Source organism: Aotus nancymaae, unplaced genomic scaffold, assembly GCF_030222135.1.
Source record: "Aotus nancymaae isolate 86718 unplaced genomic scaffold, 86718_ANA_hifiasm-v0.15.2.pri h1tg000010l, whole genome shotgun sequence".
Classification (NCBI taxonomy): Eukaryota; Metazoa; Chordata; class Mammalia; order Primates; family Aotidae; genus Aotus; species Aotus nancymaae.
Genome location: NW_026988421.1, coordinates 31,402,411 through 31,421,263, shown reverse-complemented (window position 1 = coordinate 31,421,263; position 18,853 = coordinate 31,402,411). Strand labels below are relative to the sequence as shown.

Here is an 18,853-nt window from a genome sequence, read left to right as displayed (position 1 = left end):
AGAGGAAAATAGCTGCTTCTTAAAACACACCAAATTTAGTAATTCTCTCAAATCTACTGGCACACATCAAGAAAGTCATATTTTTAAAGGCTTCATTAGGTTTTTATTGGTTCTGTGTTTTGAGAAGAAAACACATGCTGAATCACCAATAATTTCAAGTCAAAATATATCTGCAAACTACAAGGAGTATTTGTAATAGAAAGACAAGTCATCACAATTTAAAAAGTGATGCAGTGGGTGGAGACAGACAGGTGCATACCCCAAGTAACAAGTTGCTAACTGAATGCTCTAAGATTTCAACCAACTCCAATAGCCTTACCTGTTAATATGAGATTACTGTAAGTATTGGAGAATTGCTCCTTTAGAAGAACCAGATGCATCTGAGCTGCCTTCTCCCTTTGGAGCTCCAGCATAACATCAGGGTGCTGGGCAATCTTGCAGCCTTTCTGTTTATCTAAGGCAACATCACTTCGAACAATGTCTACGAAAAGAAAGAAAGAAGGCAGGCAGCAAAAACTAAAACAAAACAACAAATAATATACCATCAAAGTCTTGCTTTACCCAAAATGACAGAACTAATAAGCTACTGGCATTTTCATTAGCCTAAACAGATGCAGAAGTAATCAATCAGAAGGCTCTCCAACTCCATGACACATCTTGAAAGTTCCTCTGGTCATTTCCAAATTCTTGGGAGATCTATCTGTTTAGTAGCTCTCTCTGACATAATTTAAGATTCTCACTCCTCAATTCTACTTCCTGGCTCACCTTCAGGACTTATTTACCTCCTGGGTAACAGGAAATTTTTTAACATTCTCTTACCATTTTCCAAAGGATAAAGTATTATAATACAACTTTGAATACTAGTGACTATGTAGGTCATTCTCTCTACCTCATGCTACAGGACCAGGTGATAGCTTCAGCATGTGTATTTAGGGTACTTGGTCTATTTTTTAAATTCACCTGCCAGTCAGCCTACTTAGCTCAAGTTAGAGCTGCTTATCTATGGCTTACCTGGTCAGGGTTTTTTCTGCTATTTTTCATGTACCTTGAGTAAAATAGCTTAATTCTGACTCAGAAATCATTCTTTAAATCTAGAAATTTTTTTTGAGTCACCAAAAAGAGCACAGGAGGCCTAGAGTCATGGGAGATACGGCATTTCCCCAATTATTTTCCCATACTGCTTTTTATACTTAAGTATGATTTTCATTCAGAGCAGATGTAGTCTCCAGAAAACAGCTCCCTCAAAAATAAAAATTCATACAGAATGTTTCCCAACTAGCAGGAAGCTCTCATGCCCTAAAGTTATTTATTAATTTTTACATAATTATGTATTTTACACAATACATTAATTTACAATTAAATTAATTAAATTAATTTGATTAATTTATAATTGCTAAATTAATTTATTAATTTAATTAATAATTACCAAAATAAATTTATTTAATGTAATTATTAACTTAATTAAATTTAATTGATTAAAATATGATTCAACTGATTCTCATAGGAACAAATGATACCATCAGCAGTAATCTAGGTGGAAACTCTAAAAACTTTCAAGTTCTGCATAGCAAAACTAAAGAATTTTAATAGAAGAAGTTAAAAAATAACTGCTGGCTGGGCGCGTGGCTCACGCCTTAATCCCAGCACTTTGGGAGGCCGAGGCGGGTGGATCACGAGGTCAAGAGATCGTTATCCTGGTCAACATGGTGAAACCCCGTCTCTACTAAAAATACAAAAAATTAGCTGGGCATGGTGGCACGTGCCTGTAATCCCAGCTACTCAGGAGGCTGAGGCAGGAGAATTGCCTGAACCCAGGAGGCGGAGGTTGCGGTGAGCCGAGACCGCGCCATTGCACCCCAGCGTGGGTAACGAGCAAAACTCCGTCTCAAAAAAAAAAAAAAAACACTGCTCTGCCACTTTTGACACCGATGATTTGGATGGTACTAAAAGGAAAGCTATGCTCAGTGACACTTAAGAGAAAATATAGGTCATATGGCAAAAAGGGTGGAACACTGTTCTGGAGAAGTAGTCTTTTCTTTTATATTTCTAAAGGAAAATCCCAGCTACAAATACAAACCCATGACTATGAGAGTTAGGATGTGTGGCACACAAAGATAAGTCAGATGTGAAAATGATCTTCACTAATTCTCAGGTTAAAACAGGAGAGCTGAGTAGAAATAATGCAGTATTTATGCCTAAACATATATACGCCAATTTCTGGAATATGGGAAAGAAAGTGAACTCATTTAACATAAATAACTAGTCTCACAGATTTTCTGAGACTTAAACACAAAAATTGGATAAATTAGTGCAAGAATATACTAGCTTTTAAGACAATCACATAGAAGTCAGGAAGAACAATACAATTTAAATTGATATAAATTACATTCTTTAAAACTTCTTGGATTACATCATCTCATTCAATCCTTCCAACAATACTATCAAAGTAAATAGCAGATATTGTTGACGGCTGACCCAAACCCTAATCACAATTCTTTCTCCGTTGCCTTCATCTATTACAGAGACTTAAAAGCTACAATATACAATTTCCTAGCTATCCTTGCAGAAAAGGATAATCACGTAACATGGTTCTGGAAAATGAGCTGCAGGCAGACTTCTCCAAAAGGGAGACTTTCTTTGCCAAATTAAAAGACAGAGCCTCACTAAGAGAAACTCAGTTTTTCCCTTTAGTCCCTTAGTCCCTTCTATTTTCTGTCTCTGAAACATAGACATGAAGCCCTGAGTTCTAGTAGCCACTTTGTAGTCTTGAGTCAAGAAGCAAGAGTGGGGGTCGGACACAGTGGCTCACCCCAGTAATCCCAGAACTTTGGGAGGCTGAGGCAGGTGGATTACTTGAGGTCAGGAGTTCAAGACCAGCCTGGTCAACAGGGTGAAATCCCATTTCTACTAAAAATACAAAAATTAGCCAGGCATGGTGGCACATGCCTGTATTCCCAGCTACTCAGGAGGCAGAGGCAGGAGAATCACTTGAACCCAGGAGGCAGAGGTTGCAGTGAGCCGAGATCATGCCACTGCACTCCAGCCTGGGCAACAGACATCATCTCATAAAAAATAAAACCAAAAAGAAACAAGAGGATAAATGATTATACACTAAAAGTGTTAAACAAAAAAATGGAAAGAGCTCAAGTCCCTAAATGTCTTTATTGACCCAGCATACCTGTGCTAGACTGCCTATCTCTTAATTTCTCATCATATGAGACAAATATACTATTTATGTAAGTCATTAATAGTCAGTTACCTGTTTTTAAAATCTTAACCTGTTGTATAATCCTAAATGATAAAGAACACCATTATTATCACTATCTTAAACACAAGAAAACTGAGGTCCACAAAGCTTGACTTGCACAAGTTCACATTACCTGGTCAGTCCTCAAATCCAGGTATGTTCAAAGCCAAGTTCAGTGCTCCTTCCAGAAGTCACTCCTATATGGAAACTCATGAGCTTAATAGTAGAATTATATTAAATAATAAAAGGAAGAACTAAAAAGAAAAACTGAATTATACTGTTACAATGGTGTTCCATAGATAGTCCACGTGGAAAAGAAATATGGATGATGTTTTCTCAGAAAAGATTATAAAACTTGTATCAAAACATGCTATAAAAAGTGAAGGATAGCTTCAATTATCCTGATACCTTCTGATATAAGTTTAATTTGAAGATACACCAACTAAACTCCCTATTTCCTATCTAAAAAAATATATTGCTCAGAAAGCAGCAGAAGCAACAATTGTAACTTACATTCTCAACATCATTCCAACAAGAACCTTGAAATAAAGTGATGACATTACCTTTATATTAATAACAGTCAAAAAAGAAAACTATGAGCATGCCCAAACATATGTCCTAAACTTTAGAAAAGTAGATTTCAAAAATGTTTAGAGAAAAAAATAGATATACCATATAAAAAGTAAAAGTATAGATTCCTTATTCAACTCTAATCATTTTAAATTGTATCAAAGACTAGATAAATACAAAGCAAAAATACTTATCAAAGATGCACATGGTAATATATCTGGAGGAAGAGTTAGTATCATATATGACACACTCAAAATTCAAAATTATCTTGGCAATCTAAAAACTTACACTGAAATCCCAAAAATGGAAGCTAAAGATATGAACGCAAAGGCCTACATTTATACTGAAAATTAATAACATAAGATTTAAGAAGGGAAAGCCAGACCAAACAGGAGCTCATATACTTAAGATCTTATTAAGATTTTTAGGCTTTAGTTGAATATCAACTTAATATAAGTCAGTGCTATGATATCGCTGTCAAAGTGATTAATGCAATCTTAGTCTAAATTAATAGAACAAGAACATGCAGAATAAAGAAGGCAACACAGTTGTGCTACATTCCATGGCTACCAAGTGCAGCACAGTGAAGAGTTTGGAGTCAAGCAGACCTCTGTTCAAATCCTGGCTTGGTACCCACTTATTAGTTACAAAAGTGGTAGACAAAACACCTTTCTAAGATTTCATTTCTTTATCTACTGTTATTATACAGATACACAAAAGGCATTGCACTATTCATACAATAAGAGCACAATGAAGAGTACCTATAATTATTTTTGTTATTAGTATCCTGCTTGTGGTACTATATATTTCCAGCTATAAAAGTCTCAGATAGATCCTGATAACCTAGAGTACATCCAAAGAAAAGTACAAATATGGAAAATAATGTTGATCTTTTAAAGTAGTTGAAACTACATGAAATAATTAAGATCACAGTAGAACTGAAAGAGATAGAGACACAAAAAACCCTTCAAAACCTCAATGAATCCACGAGCTGGTTTTTTGTAAAGATCAACAAAATAGACTACTAGCCAGACTAATAAAGAAGAAAAGAGAAAAGAATCAAACAGACACAATAAAAAATGATAAAGGGGATAGCACCACTAATCCCACAGAAATACAAACTACCATCAGAGGACACTATAAACATCTCTACACAAATAAATTAGAAAATCTAGAAGAAGTGGAAAAAATCCTGGACACATACATCCTCCCAAGACTAAACTGAAAAGAAGTTGAATCCCTGAATAGACCAATAACAAGTTCTGAAATTGAGGCAGCAATCAATTGCTTACCAACCAAAAACAGTCCAGGAGCAGATGGATTCACAACCAAATTCTACCAGAGGTACAAAGAGGAGCTGGTGCCATTCCTTCTGAAACTATTCCAAACAATAGAAAAAAGGGGACTCCTCCCTAACTAATTATGAGGCCAGCATCATTCTGATACCAAAACCTAGCAGAGATAAAACAAACAAAAAATCAGGCCAATATCCTTAAGGGACATCAATGCGAAAATCCTAAATAAAATACTGGCAAAACAAATCCAGCAGCACATCAAAAAGCTTGTCCACCATGATAAAGTTGGCTTCATCCCTGGGATGCAGGGCTGGGTCAACATATGCAAATCAGTAAATGTAATCCATCACATAAACAGGACCAATGACAGAAACCACATGATTATCTCAGCAGATGCAGAAAAAGCCTTAAATTCAACAGCCCTCAATGCTAAAATCTCTTATTAAACTAGGTATTGATGGAACATATCTCAAAATAATAGCCATTTATGACAAACCCACAGCCCGTATCATACTGAATGGACAAAAACTGGAAGTATTCTCTTTGAAAACCAGTACAAGACAAGGATGTCCTCTCTCACCACTCCTATTCAACATAGTATTGGAAGTTCTGGCCAGGGCAATCAGGCAAGAGAAAGAAATAAACGGTATTCAAACAGAAAAAGAGAAAGTCAAATTGTCTCTGTTTTCAGATGACATGATTGTATATTTAGAAAACCCCATCGTCTCAACCCGAAATCTCCTTAAGCTGATAAGCAACTTCAGCAAAGTATCAGGATACAAAATCAATGTGCAAAAATCACAAGCATTCCTATACACGAATAACAGACAAACAGAGAGCCAAATCATGAGTGAACTCCCATTTACAACTGCTACAAAGAGAATAAATACCTAGGAATACAACTTACAAGGGATGTGAAGGACCTCTTCAAGGAGAACTACAAACCACTCCTCAAGGACATGAGAGGACACAAACAAATGGAAAAACATTCCATGCTCATAGATAGGAAGAATCAATATTGTGAAAATGGCCATACTGCCCAAAGTAATTTATAGATTCAATGCTATTCCCATCAAACTACCTATTGACTTTTCTTCACAGAATTGAAAATAACTACTTTAAATTTCATATGGAACCAAAAAAGAGCCTTCATAGCTAAGACAATCCTAAGCAAAAAGAACAAAGCTGGAGACATCATGCTACCTGACTTCAAACTATACTACAAGGCTACTGTAACCAAAACAGCATGATATTGGTACCAAAACAGACATATAGACCAATGGAACAGAATAGAGACCTCAGAAATAACACCACACATCTACAACCATCTGATCTTTGACAAACCTGACAAAAACAAGCATTGGGGAAAGGATTCCACATTTAATAAATAGTGTTGGAAAAACTGGCTAGCCATATGTGGAAAGCTGAAACTGGATCCATTCCTTACTCCTTATACAAAATTAACTCAAGATGGATTAAAGACTTAAATGTAAGACCTAAACCCATAAAACTCCTAGAAGAAAACCTACGCAATATCATTCAGGACAGAGGCACGAGCAAAGACTTCATGACTAAAACCCAAAAAGCAATGGCAACAAAAGCCAAAATAGATAGACAAATGGGATCTAATTAAACTAAAGCACTACTGCACAGCAAAAGAAATCAGAGTGAACAGGCAACCCACAGAATGGGAGAAAATTTTGCAGTTTATCCATCTGACAAAGTGCTAATACCTAGAATCTATAAAGAACTTAATCAAATTTATAGGAACAAAAAAAATCAAAAAGTGGGCAAAGGATATGAACAGACACTTCTCAAAAAAAGACATTTTATGCAGCCAACAGACACATGAAAAAATGCTTATCATCATTGGTCATTAGAGAACTGCAAATCAAAACCACAGTGCAATAGCATCTCACACCGGTTATAATGGCAATCATTAAAAAGGCAGGAAACAAGAGATGCTGGAGAGGATGTGAAGAAATAGGAATGCTTTTAACACTGTTGGTGAAAGTATAAATTAGTTCAACCATGGTGGAAGACAGTGTGGCGATTCCTCAAGGATCTAGAACCAGAAATACCATTTGACCCAGCAATCCCATTACTGGGTATATAGCCAAAGGATTTTAAATCATTTTACTATAAAGATACATGCACAGGTATGTTTATTGCGGCATTGTTCACGATAGCAAAGACTTGGAACCAGCCCAAATGCCCATCAATGATAGACTGGATAAAGAAAACGTGGCACATATACACTATGGAATACTATGCAGGCATAAAAAGGATGAGTTCATGTCTTTACAGGAACATGGATGAAGCTGGAAACCATCATTCGCAGCAAACTAACACAAGAACAGAAAGCCAAACACTGCATGTTCTCACTCAAGGGTGGGAGTTGAACATGGACACATGGTGGGGAACATCACACACTAGGTCCTGTCAGGGGGTTAGAGGCAGGAGGAGTACCCGTTTTCTATTCCAGGACCTAATCCAAGATCCCATATTGCATTAGTTTCCATAGTCTCCTCTGGAATGTGATAATTTCTTGGTCTTTCCTTGTCTCCATTACCTTGGTGCTTTTGAAGAGTACTGGTCAGGTAATCATCAGTTTTAGGTAGAATATCTCTTAGTTTGGGCTGACTAAAGTTTCTTTGTTGCTGAAGTAAGTTACGGATTTTGTGGAAAGATACCACAAAGGTATGTTTAGATCTTATTAGTGGTGACATTAATAACCTGTTCCCTTGGTTAAAATGGGTTCTGGTGGGTTTCTCCACTACAAAGTTACTATGTTGCCTTTGTGATTAATAAATATTTTGTAAGAGATATTTTTAGGCTATGCAATACCACATTTTTCTGTAAACTTTTACCCACTAATTTTACCATCCCTCAGTGTATCTCACCTACAGCAATTATTACTCTGGTGTTCCAATTCCTGTTTTTCTCATTCCCTCTACATTTATTTGGAATTCTTCTGTAAGGAAGAGAGTTGTCTCTTTGCCACTCATTTATTTATTCAAGCATTGTATGTGTGTGTGTGTGTGTGTGTGTGTGTGTGTGTGAACTTATGGATATTATTTCATTAAGTCACATTTATTTATTTTGTTGTACAAACTGTTCCAGTTTTGGCTACTGAGAGCTCTTTCAGCTCAGCCTCTGTGACTTATTGACATGTCCTCAATCTTTTTTTATAAGCACTTCCTTACTTTCTGGCACCACAAAGGTCCCAGGCTCATCTTGTATTCTCCTGCCCATCCTAGAATCATCCACTTCTCTAAGGAGACCTGGTTCCTTCTGTTGGAGAATAATATTTAGAAACCAGGATTTAGGTACCACATGTGTTCATTGCTACCAGGGTATCACTACTTCTAGGCCCTCTCAAGTAGAAAGAGCTTGGAGAGGTATATAGGGTTACCAACTGATGTACACACATCTATCTATATTTATTTTTCTATCTTAAAAGGAAAAGAAGAACACACTAGTCCAACTCCAACACTAAAGAATTCATTTTAGAATTCTCATTTTCTTATCTGTAATTTCTTTCTCTGACAGTAAAAAGCCTACTTTTCATAAACTACAATATATTTCTTATTTGCTCAACACTAATATACATACAAAGTAGTTTCAGAATTGCTAACCCATACTCTTTTAAGAAACATATTTACCAACTACAGTATAGTGTTTTTGCATACTTCTTTTTTATTTAGCTTTACAGTATCCATTCAAAATAAAGTTATTCAGCTTCTTTCTCCTCCAAGTTTTCAGCATGGTTGTGCCATTCATCACAATACAGTTAAATGTATTTGGCAAATCTGCAGTCTACCTTAGGTTCTCCCAATATCCTGGTTGTTTTTTTAAAATTGAAGACAGTAAAATTCACTCTTTGTTGCATACAGTATTATGGGTTTTGACAAATGCATAGGATCAAGTAACCACTAGCACATTACTATTCAAAACAATATGATCACCCCAAAAAACTTCCTTATGCTACTTTGTATTATCAAGCCCTCCATCCATCCTCATTCTGGCCAACACTTATTTGTTGTTTTTTGGTTTTGTTTATCTGTTTCTATAGCTTTCTCTTTTCCAGAATGTCATAACAATGGAATCGTACAATATGTAGCCTTTGGGATATGGCTTCTTTCACTTTGCAAAATGCATTTAGAATTCATCCAAGTTGTTGTTAATCAATAGTTAATTCCTTTTTATTGCTGAATAATATTCCATTGAATGGCCGTACCATAGTTTGTTTACCCATTCACCCACTGAAAGAAATCACAATATAGTTGTTTCCAGTTTTTGAGAATGAATATATAGCTTCAATAAACATCCACATACCAGTTTTCCTGTGAACATTAGTTTTCAGTTGGCCTGAGTAAATTCATGAAAGCAAAGCTACAGGATCATATGGTAATTACACATTTAGCTTTATAGGAAACTGTCAAACTTTTTTCCAGAATGGCTGTATTATTTTGCATTCTCACTAGAATTGGATAAGAGTTCCAAGTGCTCCACATCCTCAACAATAATTGTTATATTCAGTTTTGTTTGTTAGACTTCTAATAGAGTTGTAGGGGTATCTCATTGTGATATTTTCAATTATCTTTGTTTGACTTCTAATAGATTTGTAGTGTTATCTCATTGTGGTTTTAATTTCCATTTACCTAATGACAATGATGTTGAGCATATTTTATATACTTATTTTCCATCCATATTTCTTTTTTGGTAAAGTGTCTGTTCATACCTCTTACCTGTGTTTTATTTGGTTATTTTCTAATTTTTTTAATTTTAAGAGTTCTTTATGTATTCTAGGCACAAATCCTTTACCAAATTTGTAATTTTAAAATATTCACTCCTAGTCTGTGGCGTCACTTTTTCATTAAAGGATCTTTTACAGAGCATTTTTAAACGTTGATAAAGCCCAATTTATCTATTTTTCTTGTTTTCTTTTTATGGATCACACTTTCTTTTTTTGTTTTTGTTTTTGTTTTTGTTTGAGACACAGTCTTGCCCTGTCCCCCAGGCTGGAGTACAGTGGTGTGATCTAGGCTCACTGCAGCCTCTGCCTCCCAGGTTCAAGCAATTATCCTGCTTCAACCTCCTGAGTAGCTGGGATTACAAGCATGTGCCACCACACCTGGCTAATTTTTATATTTTTAGCAGAAACAGGGTTTCACCATGCTGCCCAAGCTAGTCTCAAACTCCTGGCCTCAAATGATCCACCTGCCTCAGCCTCCAAAAGTGCTGGGATTACAGGCATGAGCTACCATGCCTGGCCCATACTTTCATTAGTGTATCTAAAAACTTTTTATTAATTCCAAGATCACAGAGCTTTCTCCCCTTTACCTCTAGAAGTTTTGTAAGTGTTGTGTTTTGCATTTAGGTATACGATTGTTTTAGTTATTTTTTGTATAAAGTATGAGAAAGGTAGCAAGTTTTATCTTTTCACATAAGAACTTCCAATTTTTCCAGTTTCATTTGTCGAAAAGACTCTTCTTTCTGCATTGAGTTGCCTTTGTATCTCTGTCAAAATTTAGTTGACATTATTTTGTGGGTCTATTTCTAAGCTCTCTATTCTGCTCCACTGATCTATGTGATATTCTTCTATGAATACCATACTCCCTTGATTATAATGGCTCTATATTGTCTTACTTTTTTGAAACTATCTTACTTATTCTAGTTCATCTGTGTGAGTGTATGGTGTGTGTGTGTATTGATACACACAAACACATATATACAGAAAAGTTTTCTATGGTTTTTGGGGACTGAGTTGAATCTACAGATCACATCAAGAAGAACAGATTTTTTTTTTTTTTTTTTTTTTTTTTTTTTTTTGAGATGGAGTCTCACTCTGTCACCCAGACTAGAGTGCAATGGCAAGTTCTGGGCTCACTGCAACCTTCGCCTCCTGGGTTCAAGTGATTCTTCTGCCTCAGCCTCCTGAGTAGCTGAGATTACAGGTGCGTGCCACCACACCCCACTAATTTTTGTATTTTTAGTAGAGACGGGATTTCACCATGTTAGTTAGACTGGTCTTGAACTCCTGACCTTGTGATCCACTCAACTCGGCCTCCCAAAGTGCTGGGATTACAGGCGTGAGCAACCACGCCCAGCCAAGAATCGATATCTTAATAATACTGAGTCTTCTAATCCATGAAAACGTGTCATCTCTCTCTCTCTCTCAATCTGATTTCTTTCACCACTTTTTGTAGTTTTCAGCTCTATATACACATAAATGTATTCCCTATACATTTTATTAGATTCGTTAAGGAAGTTCCTTACTCTTCCCGTTTGCTGAGAGTTTTTTGTTTTTTTGTTTTTTGGGGTTTTTTTTGAGACGGAGTCTGACTCTGTCACCCAGGCTAGAGGGCAGTGGTGTGATTTCAGCTCACTGCAACCTCTGCCTCCTGGGTTCAAGCGATTCTCCTGCCTCAGCCTCCTGACTAGCTGGGATTACAGGCTCACGCCACCATGCCCAGCTAATTTTTGTATTTTTAGTAGACACAGGGTTTCACCATGTTGGTCAGGCTGGTCTCAAACACCTGACCTCGTGATCTGCCTGCCTCATCCTCACAAAGTGCTAGGATTACAGGTGTGAGCCACAACGCCCAGACCTGCTGAGAGTTTTAATCATGAATGGATACTGAATTTTATCAAATGCTTTATCTGCATCTACTGAGGTGATCAGCTTAACTATACACACACACACACACACACACACACACACACACACACACACACACACACGTGGCTTGTAGGACTTTGAATTGCATTGAATTTATACACTAATTCAGAGGCAATTTCAAGATATTTAGTCTTCCTACCCATGATATGACATGACATATCTCCATGTAGGTTTTCTTTTATGTTTTTCAATAAAAGTTTTACAATTTCCTCTATTAAAATTTGGTGCAACATTTGTCAGATTATTCATAGGTACTTTGGGTTTTGCTGCCTTTATAAATGGTATCATTTTAATAGTATGTTCTAGATTTTTGTAGAAAATGCAACTTGTTTTGGTATATGGAGCTTGAATTCAGAAATTTTGGTAATTTCTCCCATTATTTCTATTTGTATCTAGACATGTTCATGAATTCGCTATGGAAATAATATCATCTACTAATAGTAGCAATTTTGTTTTTTCCTTCTCAACTTTTATTTTTTATTTACTTTACCTTTCTTATTTGTAGTAAGACATAGAACTCTTGAGTTTCTACTTATCTTAGGATCAGAGACACTGACTGCCTTTGTTCCAAAGTATCTTTTCAAGGACATTTCTATAGTAAACAGTCTTGGAAGACAGAGATAATACTTCCCTCCAGAGCAAAGGACAGGCATGCTTACTGTCCAATATGGTAAAGATAATATTTCCCTCCAGAGGAAAGAGCAGGTCTGTTTATTGCTCATTATGAAAAATTCAGGCTCTCTAAACTCAGGGTTCCCCTCCTGTAATACAACCCATTGCAGCAAGGATCACTTAGCCCGATTCTTATTTTCATATAGGAACTGAGACTCAGGAAAACAGTACAAAACAATTGCTGATATTCTAGCCACTGTTATTGCTATGAAAATAAAGTCCTTTGTCTCAGACATGGGAGTCTCATATCTTCTGCCAGTATCCATGAAACTCTGGTAGACTACCTTTCTTAGCTTCTAAGTAGGGTAAAACCTCAGACCCTTCACAGTTATTGTCATTATTGTGCTGGTTAGAATCTCTTGTACAAAGGTAACCTGTAAGCATCATTGGTTTCTTCCTGATTTTAAAGGAAATGCTATAATATTGCACCATGAAACATAACAAATGATTTCATTTTGAGGTAGATACCCTTTCTAAGGTTAAGGAGAGTGGTTAAAAAAATGTCCTGACCCATTTAACTTGCAAAACTGCATAGTTAACAAAGCTTTCAAAGTGGCTGTTCTTAGACTCACAAAGCAGAAGGAATATTTACAAGGGAGTTATCAGAATTTCAGGCAAGACGGTGCTTCATTGTGTATTGTCCAGCAGAATAGTTGACATTCTTGGCCTTACCAACCAGATACCAGTAGTACTATCCCCAGTCTCTTTGAAAACCCCCTAATTTTTCAAATGTTCTCTAGAGCAAGGTTTGGCACACTTTTTTTTATAAAGAACCAGACAGAAAGTATTTTAGGTTTTGTGAGTCATACAATCTCTTGCAACTACTCAACTCTGTGGCTGGGCTGCCACTCTCCATGAAAAATAAAGATCTTTCCAAATTAAAAAACAAAAAATTCTGATGCCAAATGCAAAAGCAACTATATACAATACACAAATGAATGGGCATGGCTATGTGCCAATAAAACTTTGCAAAAACAGGTGTTGCCAGAATTTGGTCTGCAGACTGTACTTTGCTGACTCCTGCTCTAGAGGAATGGGTAGAGTAGAATATCCTTTCACAGATATGACAATTGGGGCTAGGGATGAAGTGATGTGCCTGAGGTTTCACAGCCATTTACCAAGGAAAGATTAGAACCCAAGCCTCCTGACTGCTAATGCTCTTCTCACTGTATCACCCAGCAGAACAAATGACACTCTGGCAGAATCTGCCTTAGCAAGTATTTTTAGCCACTTCTAAATGTATGCAAATATATATGGATACTTGGCAGATATCCATGAATGTTCAAGTCTCTGCTCCAGATCCTTCCTCTCTGGCCTGCATTGTTTCTCTAGCTTTACATCATTCCCATATGAAGACACTATAGTTCCATCTCAAGAATGTTCATGAAAACATGCAATACAATAGGGCTGGAGGCCGAACCCAGCAGCAGCCACAACAAATCAGCATAAATAATTCATCTGCTAAATATTTCTAAGGCCCTCCTCACAGTATTGACCACAGCCATGATTTTTCATCTGTACACCAGGACTCATATTCAATTGATTTGAAGGCTATTTTCAAGTGAAAATCCCTGCATAACTGGATCTAATACTAATCTATATGAAGTATCAGAATAATCAAATCTATTTCATTTCTTTCACCTGCAATTTCTGTGATTCCATTCACAATGATATTTTGTTTTGCTGGCTGGACTGATTCTTCACAAAAGTGCTAAAGAAAAGGACTGAGTACAGTCCACCCTCTGTATCCATGAGTTCTGTGTCTGTCAATTCAACCAACCATAGATTGAAAACATTTTTTTAATTGTGTCTGTACAGGTGCAGACTTTTCCTTGTCATTATTCTTTAAACAATAGTGTAATAACTATTTACATAGCATTTACATTGTATTAAGTATGAAAAGTAATTTAGAGATTATTTAAAGTATATAGGAGCATATGTACAGATTACATGCAAATACTACCATTTTATATCAGGTACTTGAGCATCTAATCAGATTTGGGTACCCACTGGAGGAACTGTAACAAACCCCCCACAAATACCAAGAGACAAATATAATCAGAAAAAATAGTCAGCAGTGATATACATAACTTGAAGCAAAGCATTCATTCTTAGAAGAGGATGGGATTTAGATAAGAACAGCTACATAACTAGCCTAGGCCAAAATCAAGACATGTGCTGATTCATTCAGTGTATCTGGGGTCATTTTAAATCACATTTGGCAGAACTCACACATTGGGTAGAACATTGCACTACATTAACTGAAGTTATTCTAACTCGAGGATGCTGTTATTCTGAATTTAGGAAAAAGACTACTACAGTCTGGAGAAACACTCAGAGAAGATGAACTCAGCCATAAAGACAGAATTTAGATGTAGAAAAAAAGACAGAGGTGCATGAAGAGGTGGATGTAGCTCTGCATGTTCCTTTCTTACTCTTCACCTCAAAACAGAAGCTCTAAGATAATTCCAATATCAAGAGGACCCTAAAAAACAACCTTATAACAAAATGAGTTAGAATTGACTATACCAAAGCAGCATTCATGAGTGCCAGTTAGAGCCAACAGCCTAACATATTTGACCATTGAGCAGTAATAATCTGAGATGCCAATTTCTGTTAGAATCGGTATATGAAGATCCTTTTGAAGTTAATTGAACCATTGTTCAAATTTAAAAACACTTGATACATCCTTTTTGTATCTTTAAAAAGGTTCAGGAGATCCAAGATGGCCGCTTAGGAGGAGATCCAAGATGGCCGCTTAGGAGGAACTCGGGAATTCAGCTCCGAGAGAAAGCACAGAGGGTGAGTGGACGCCGTATTTCCAGACTGATTTTTACTGCCCACAGACCAGGAGATTCACACGCAGAGAAGCCACACGGGTCGCCAGCGCCGCTGGCGCCGCTGGCTTGAACGGCGCAGCCGCTGGGCCGGCACCCTGAGGCAACGGCTCACTGTATAAAGTGAGAGAGTCTGAGTCCCCTATAAGCCAGCAAGGGGAGCTGAAACGGGGAGCCAGGCCAGCGCCACGAATCTCAGAGCCGCGGCTTTAGCCAACGCAGCGGCTCCGGAGGCAGATCAGATGAGACGGTGTCCCCTCTTACCCAGCAAGAAGACCTGAAACACAACTGAAACCGGGACGGTCCAGCTCTGTGGAGGAGGGGCGTTCTCCATAGGCACCCTGCTGTTCTCTACCAAGGCAATCCGCCACTACAGAGACTCCGTCACTACAGGGGCGGGCCAACATAGCGGAAGCAGTTCTAACTACACCCAGAAGTTCACACGGAAGCTGGGTGGAGCCCACAGCAGCTTAGCGAAGCCTCTGCAACCTGAGTGAGACTAGGCTGCCACCTTGTGGGCAGGGAAAACAGCAACCGCACAGGGGAACATCATAAAACAGTAACTCCCTGGGACAGAACACCTCGGGGGAAGAGCAGGGGGTTTATGAGTTCTGCCACAGCAGACTTAAAATTACCAAAATCAGAAAGACAACAACTACAAAGTCAACAGGTGGATAAATCCACAAAGATGGGAAGAAACCAGCGCAAAAAGGATGAAAACACCCAAAAACAGAACACTTCTCCTCCTACAAGGGATCACAACTCCTCACCAGCAAGGGAACAAGACTGGACGGAGAATGAGTGTGATGAAATGACAGAATCAGCTTTCAGAAAGTGGATAATAAGAAACTTCCGTGAGCTAAAAGAACATGTTCTAACCCAATGCAAAGAAACTAAGAACCTTGAAAAAAGACTTGACGAAATGCTAACAAGAATGGACAACTTAGAGAGGAATATGAGCGAATTGATGGAGCTGAAAAACACAACACGAGAACTTCGTGAAGCATGCACAAGTTTCAACAGCCGAATTGACCAAGCAGAAGAAAGGATATCAGAGGTCGAAGATCAACTCAATGAAATAAAACGAGAAGGCAAGATTAGAGAAAACAGGGTAAAAAGGAATGAACAAAGTCAACAAGAAATATGGGACTATGTGAAAAGACCTAATCTACGTTTGATAGGTGTACCTGAATGTGACGAAGAGAATGCATCCAAGCTGGAAAATACTCTTCAGGATATTATCCAGGAAAACTTCCCCAACCTAACAAGGCAGGCCGAGATTCAAGTCCAGGAAATACAGAGAACACCACAAAGATACTCCTCTAGAAGAGCAACCCCAAGACACATAATCATCAGATTCACCAGGGTTGAAATGAAGGAGAAAATACTAAGGGCAGCCAGAGAGAAAGGTCGGGTTACCCACAAAGGGAAGCCCATCAGACTCACTGCAGATCTCTCAGCAGAAACCCTACAGGCCAGAAGAGAGTGGGGGCCGATATTCAACATCCTTAAGGAAAAGAACTTTCAACCCAGAATTTCGTATCCAGCCAAACTAAGCTTCATAAGTGAAGGAAAAATAAAATCCTTTGTGAACAAGCAAGAACTCAGAGAGTTCATCACCACCAGACCAGCTCTACAAGAGCTCCTGAAGGAGACACTACACATAGAAAAGAACAACCAGTACCAGCCACTCCAAAAACACACGAAAAGGTAAAGAGCATCAACACAATGAAGAATCTGCATCAACCAAAGGGCAAAACAGCCACCTAGCACCAAAATGACAGGATTGAATTCACACATAACAATATTAACCCTAAATGTAAACGGACTAAATGCCCCAATCAAAAGACACAGACTGGCAAATTGGATAAAAAGCCAAAACCCATCAGTGTGCTGTATCCAGGAAACCCATCTCGCATGCAAGGATACACAAAGGCTCAAAATAAAGGGATGGAGGAAGATTTACCAAGCAAATGGAGAGCAAAAAAAAGCAGGAGTTGCAATTCTCATCTCTGATAAAATAGACTTTAAAGCAACAAAGATCAAAAGAGACAAAGAAGGACATTACATAATGGTAAAAGGATCAATGCAGCAAGAAGAGCTAACGATCCTAAATATATATGCACCTAATACAGGAGCACCCAGATACATAAGGCAAGTTCTTAAAGACTTACAAAGGGACTTAGACTCCCACACAATAATAGTGGGAGACTTCAACACACCACTGTCAATATTAGACAGATCAACGAGACAGAAAATTAACAAGGATATCCAGGACTTGAACTCAGACCTGGAACAAGCAAACCTAATAGACATTTACAGAACTCTCCACCCAAAATCCACAGAATATACATTCTTCTTAGCACCACATCACACCTACTCTAAAATTGACCACATAATTGGAAGTAAATCACTCCTCAGCAAATGCAAAAGAACGGAAACCATAACAAACAGTCTCTCAGACCACAGTGCAATCAAGTTAGAACTCAGAATTCAGAAACCAACCCAGAACCGCACAGCCTCATGGAAAATGAACAACTTTCTCCTGAATGTTGACTGGATAAACAATGAAATGAAGGCAGAAATAAAGACGTTCTTCGAAACCAACGAGAATGAAGACACCACATACCAGAATCTCTGGGACACATTTAAAGCAGTCTCTAGAGGAAAATATATAGCAATAAGTGCCCACATGAGAAGAAAGGAGAGATCTAAAATTGACACCCTATCGTCAAAATTGAAAGAGCTAGAGGAGCAAGATCAAAAAAACTCAAAACCTAGCAGAAGACAAGAAATAACTAAGATCAAAGCAGAATTGAAGGAGATAGAGACACGAAAAACCCTTCAAAAAATCAATAAATCCAGGAGCTGGTTTTTTGAAAAGATCAACAAAATAGACAGACCACTAGCCAGACTAATAAAAAAGAAAAGAGAGAATAACCAAATAGATGCAATAAAAAATGACAAAGGGGATATCACCACAGATTCCACAGAAATTCAAACCATCATCAGAGATTATTACAAACAACTCTATGCACATAAATTAGAAAACCTGGAGGAAATGGATAAATTCCTGGACAGCTGCCTCCTGCCAAGCCTAAACCAGGAAGAAGTCGAAACCCTGAATAGACCAATAACAAGGTCTGAAGTCGAGGCAGCAATTAAGAGCCTACCACCCAAAAAAAGCCCAGGTCCAGATGGGTTCACAGCCGAATTCTACCAGACATACAAAGAGGAACTGATACCATTCCTACTGAAACTATTCCAAATAATCCAAAAAGAGGGAATCCTTCCCAAATCATTTTATGAGACCAACATCATCCTAATACCAAAACCTGGCAGAGACTCAACAAGAAAAGAAAACTACAGGCCAATATCCATGATGAACATAGATGCAAAAATCTTCAATAAAATAATGGCAAGCCGATTACAACAGCACATCAAAAAGCTTATCCACCATGATCAAGTAGGATTCATCCCGGGGATGCAAGGCTGGTTCAATATACGCAAGTCTATAAATGTAATTCACCACATAAACAGAACCAAA

At 37.7% G+C, this 18,853-nt stretch overlaps 1 protein-coding gene across 2 annotated transcripts in view; it reads right to left on the bottom strand.

The window, feature by feature from the left end:
* HPSE2 (heparanase 2 (inactive)) overlaps positions 1-18,853 on the bottom strand; it is a 766,947-nt gene that overhangs the window by 684,087 nt on the left and 64,007 nt on the right. For both annotated transcript variants that reach the window (XM_012439611.2, XM_012439610.3), the window contains exon 3: positions 320-481. In XM_012439611.2, the coding sequence (XP_012295034.1) occupies positions 320-481 (162 nt within the window). The remainder of the gene's footprint in view (positions 1-319; positions 482-18,853) is intronic.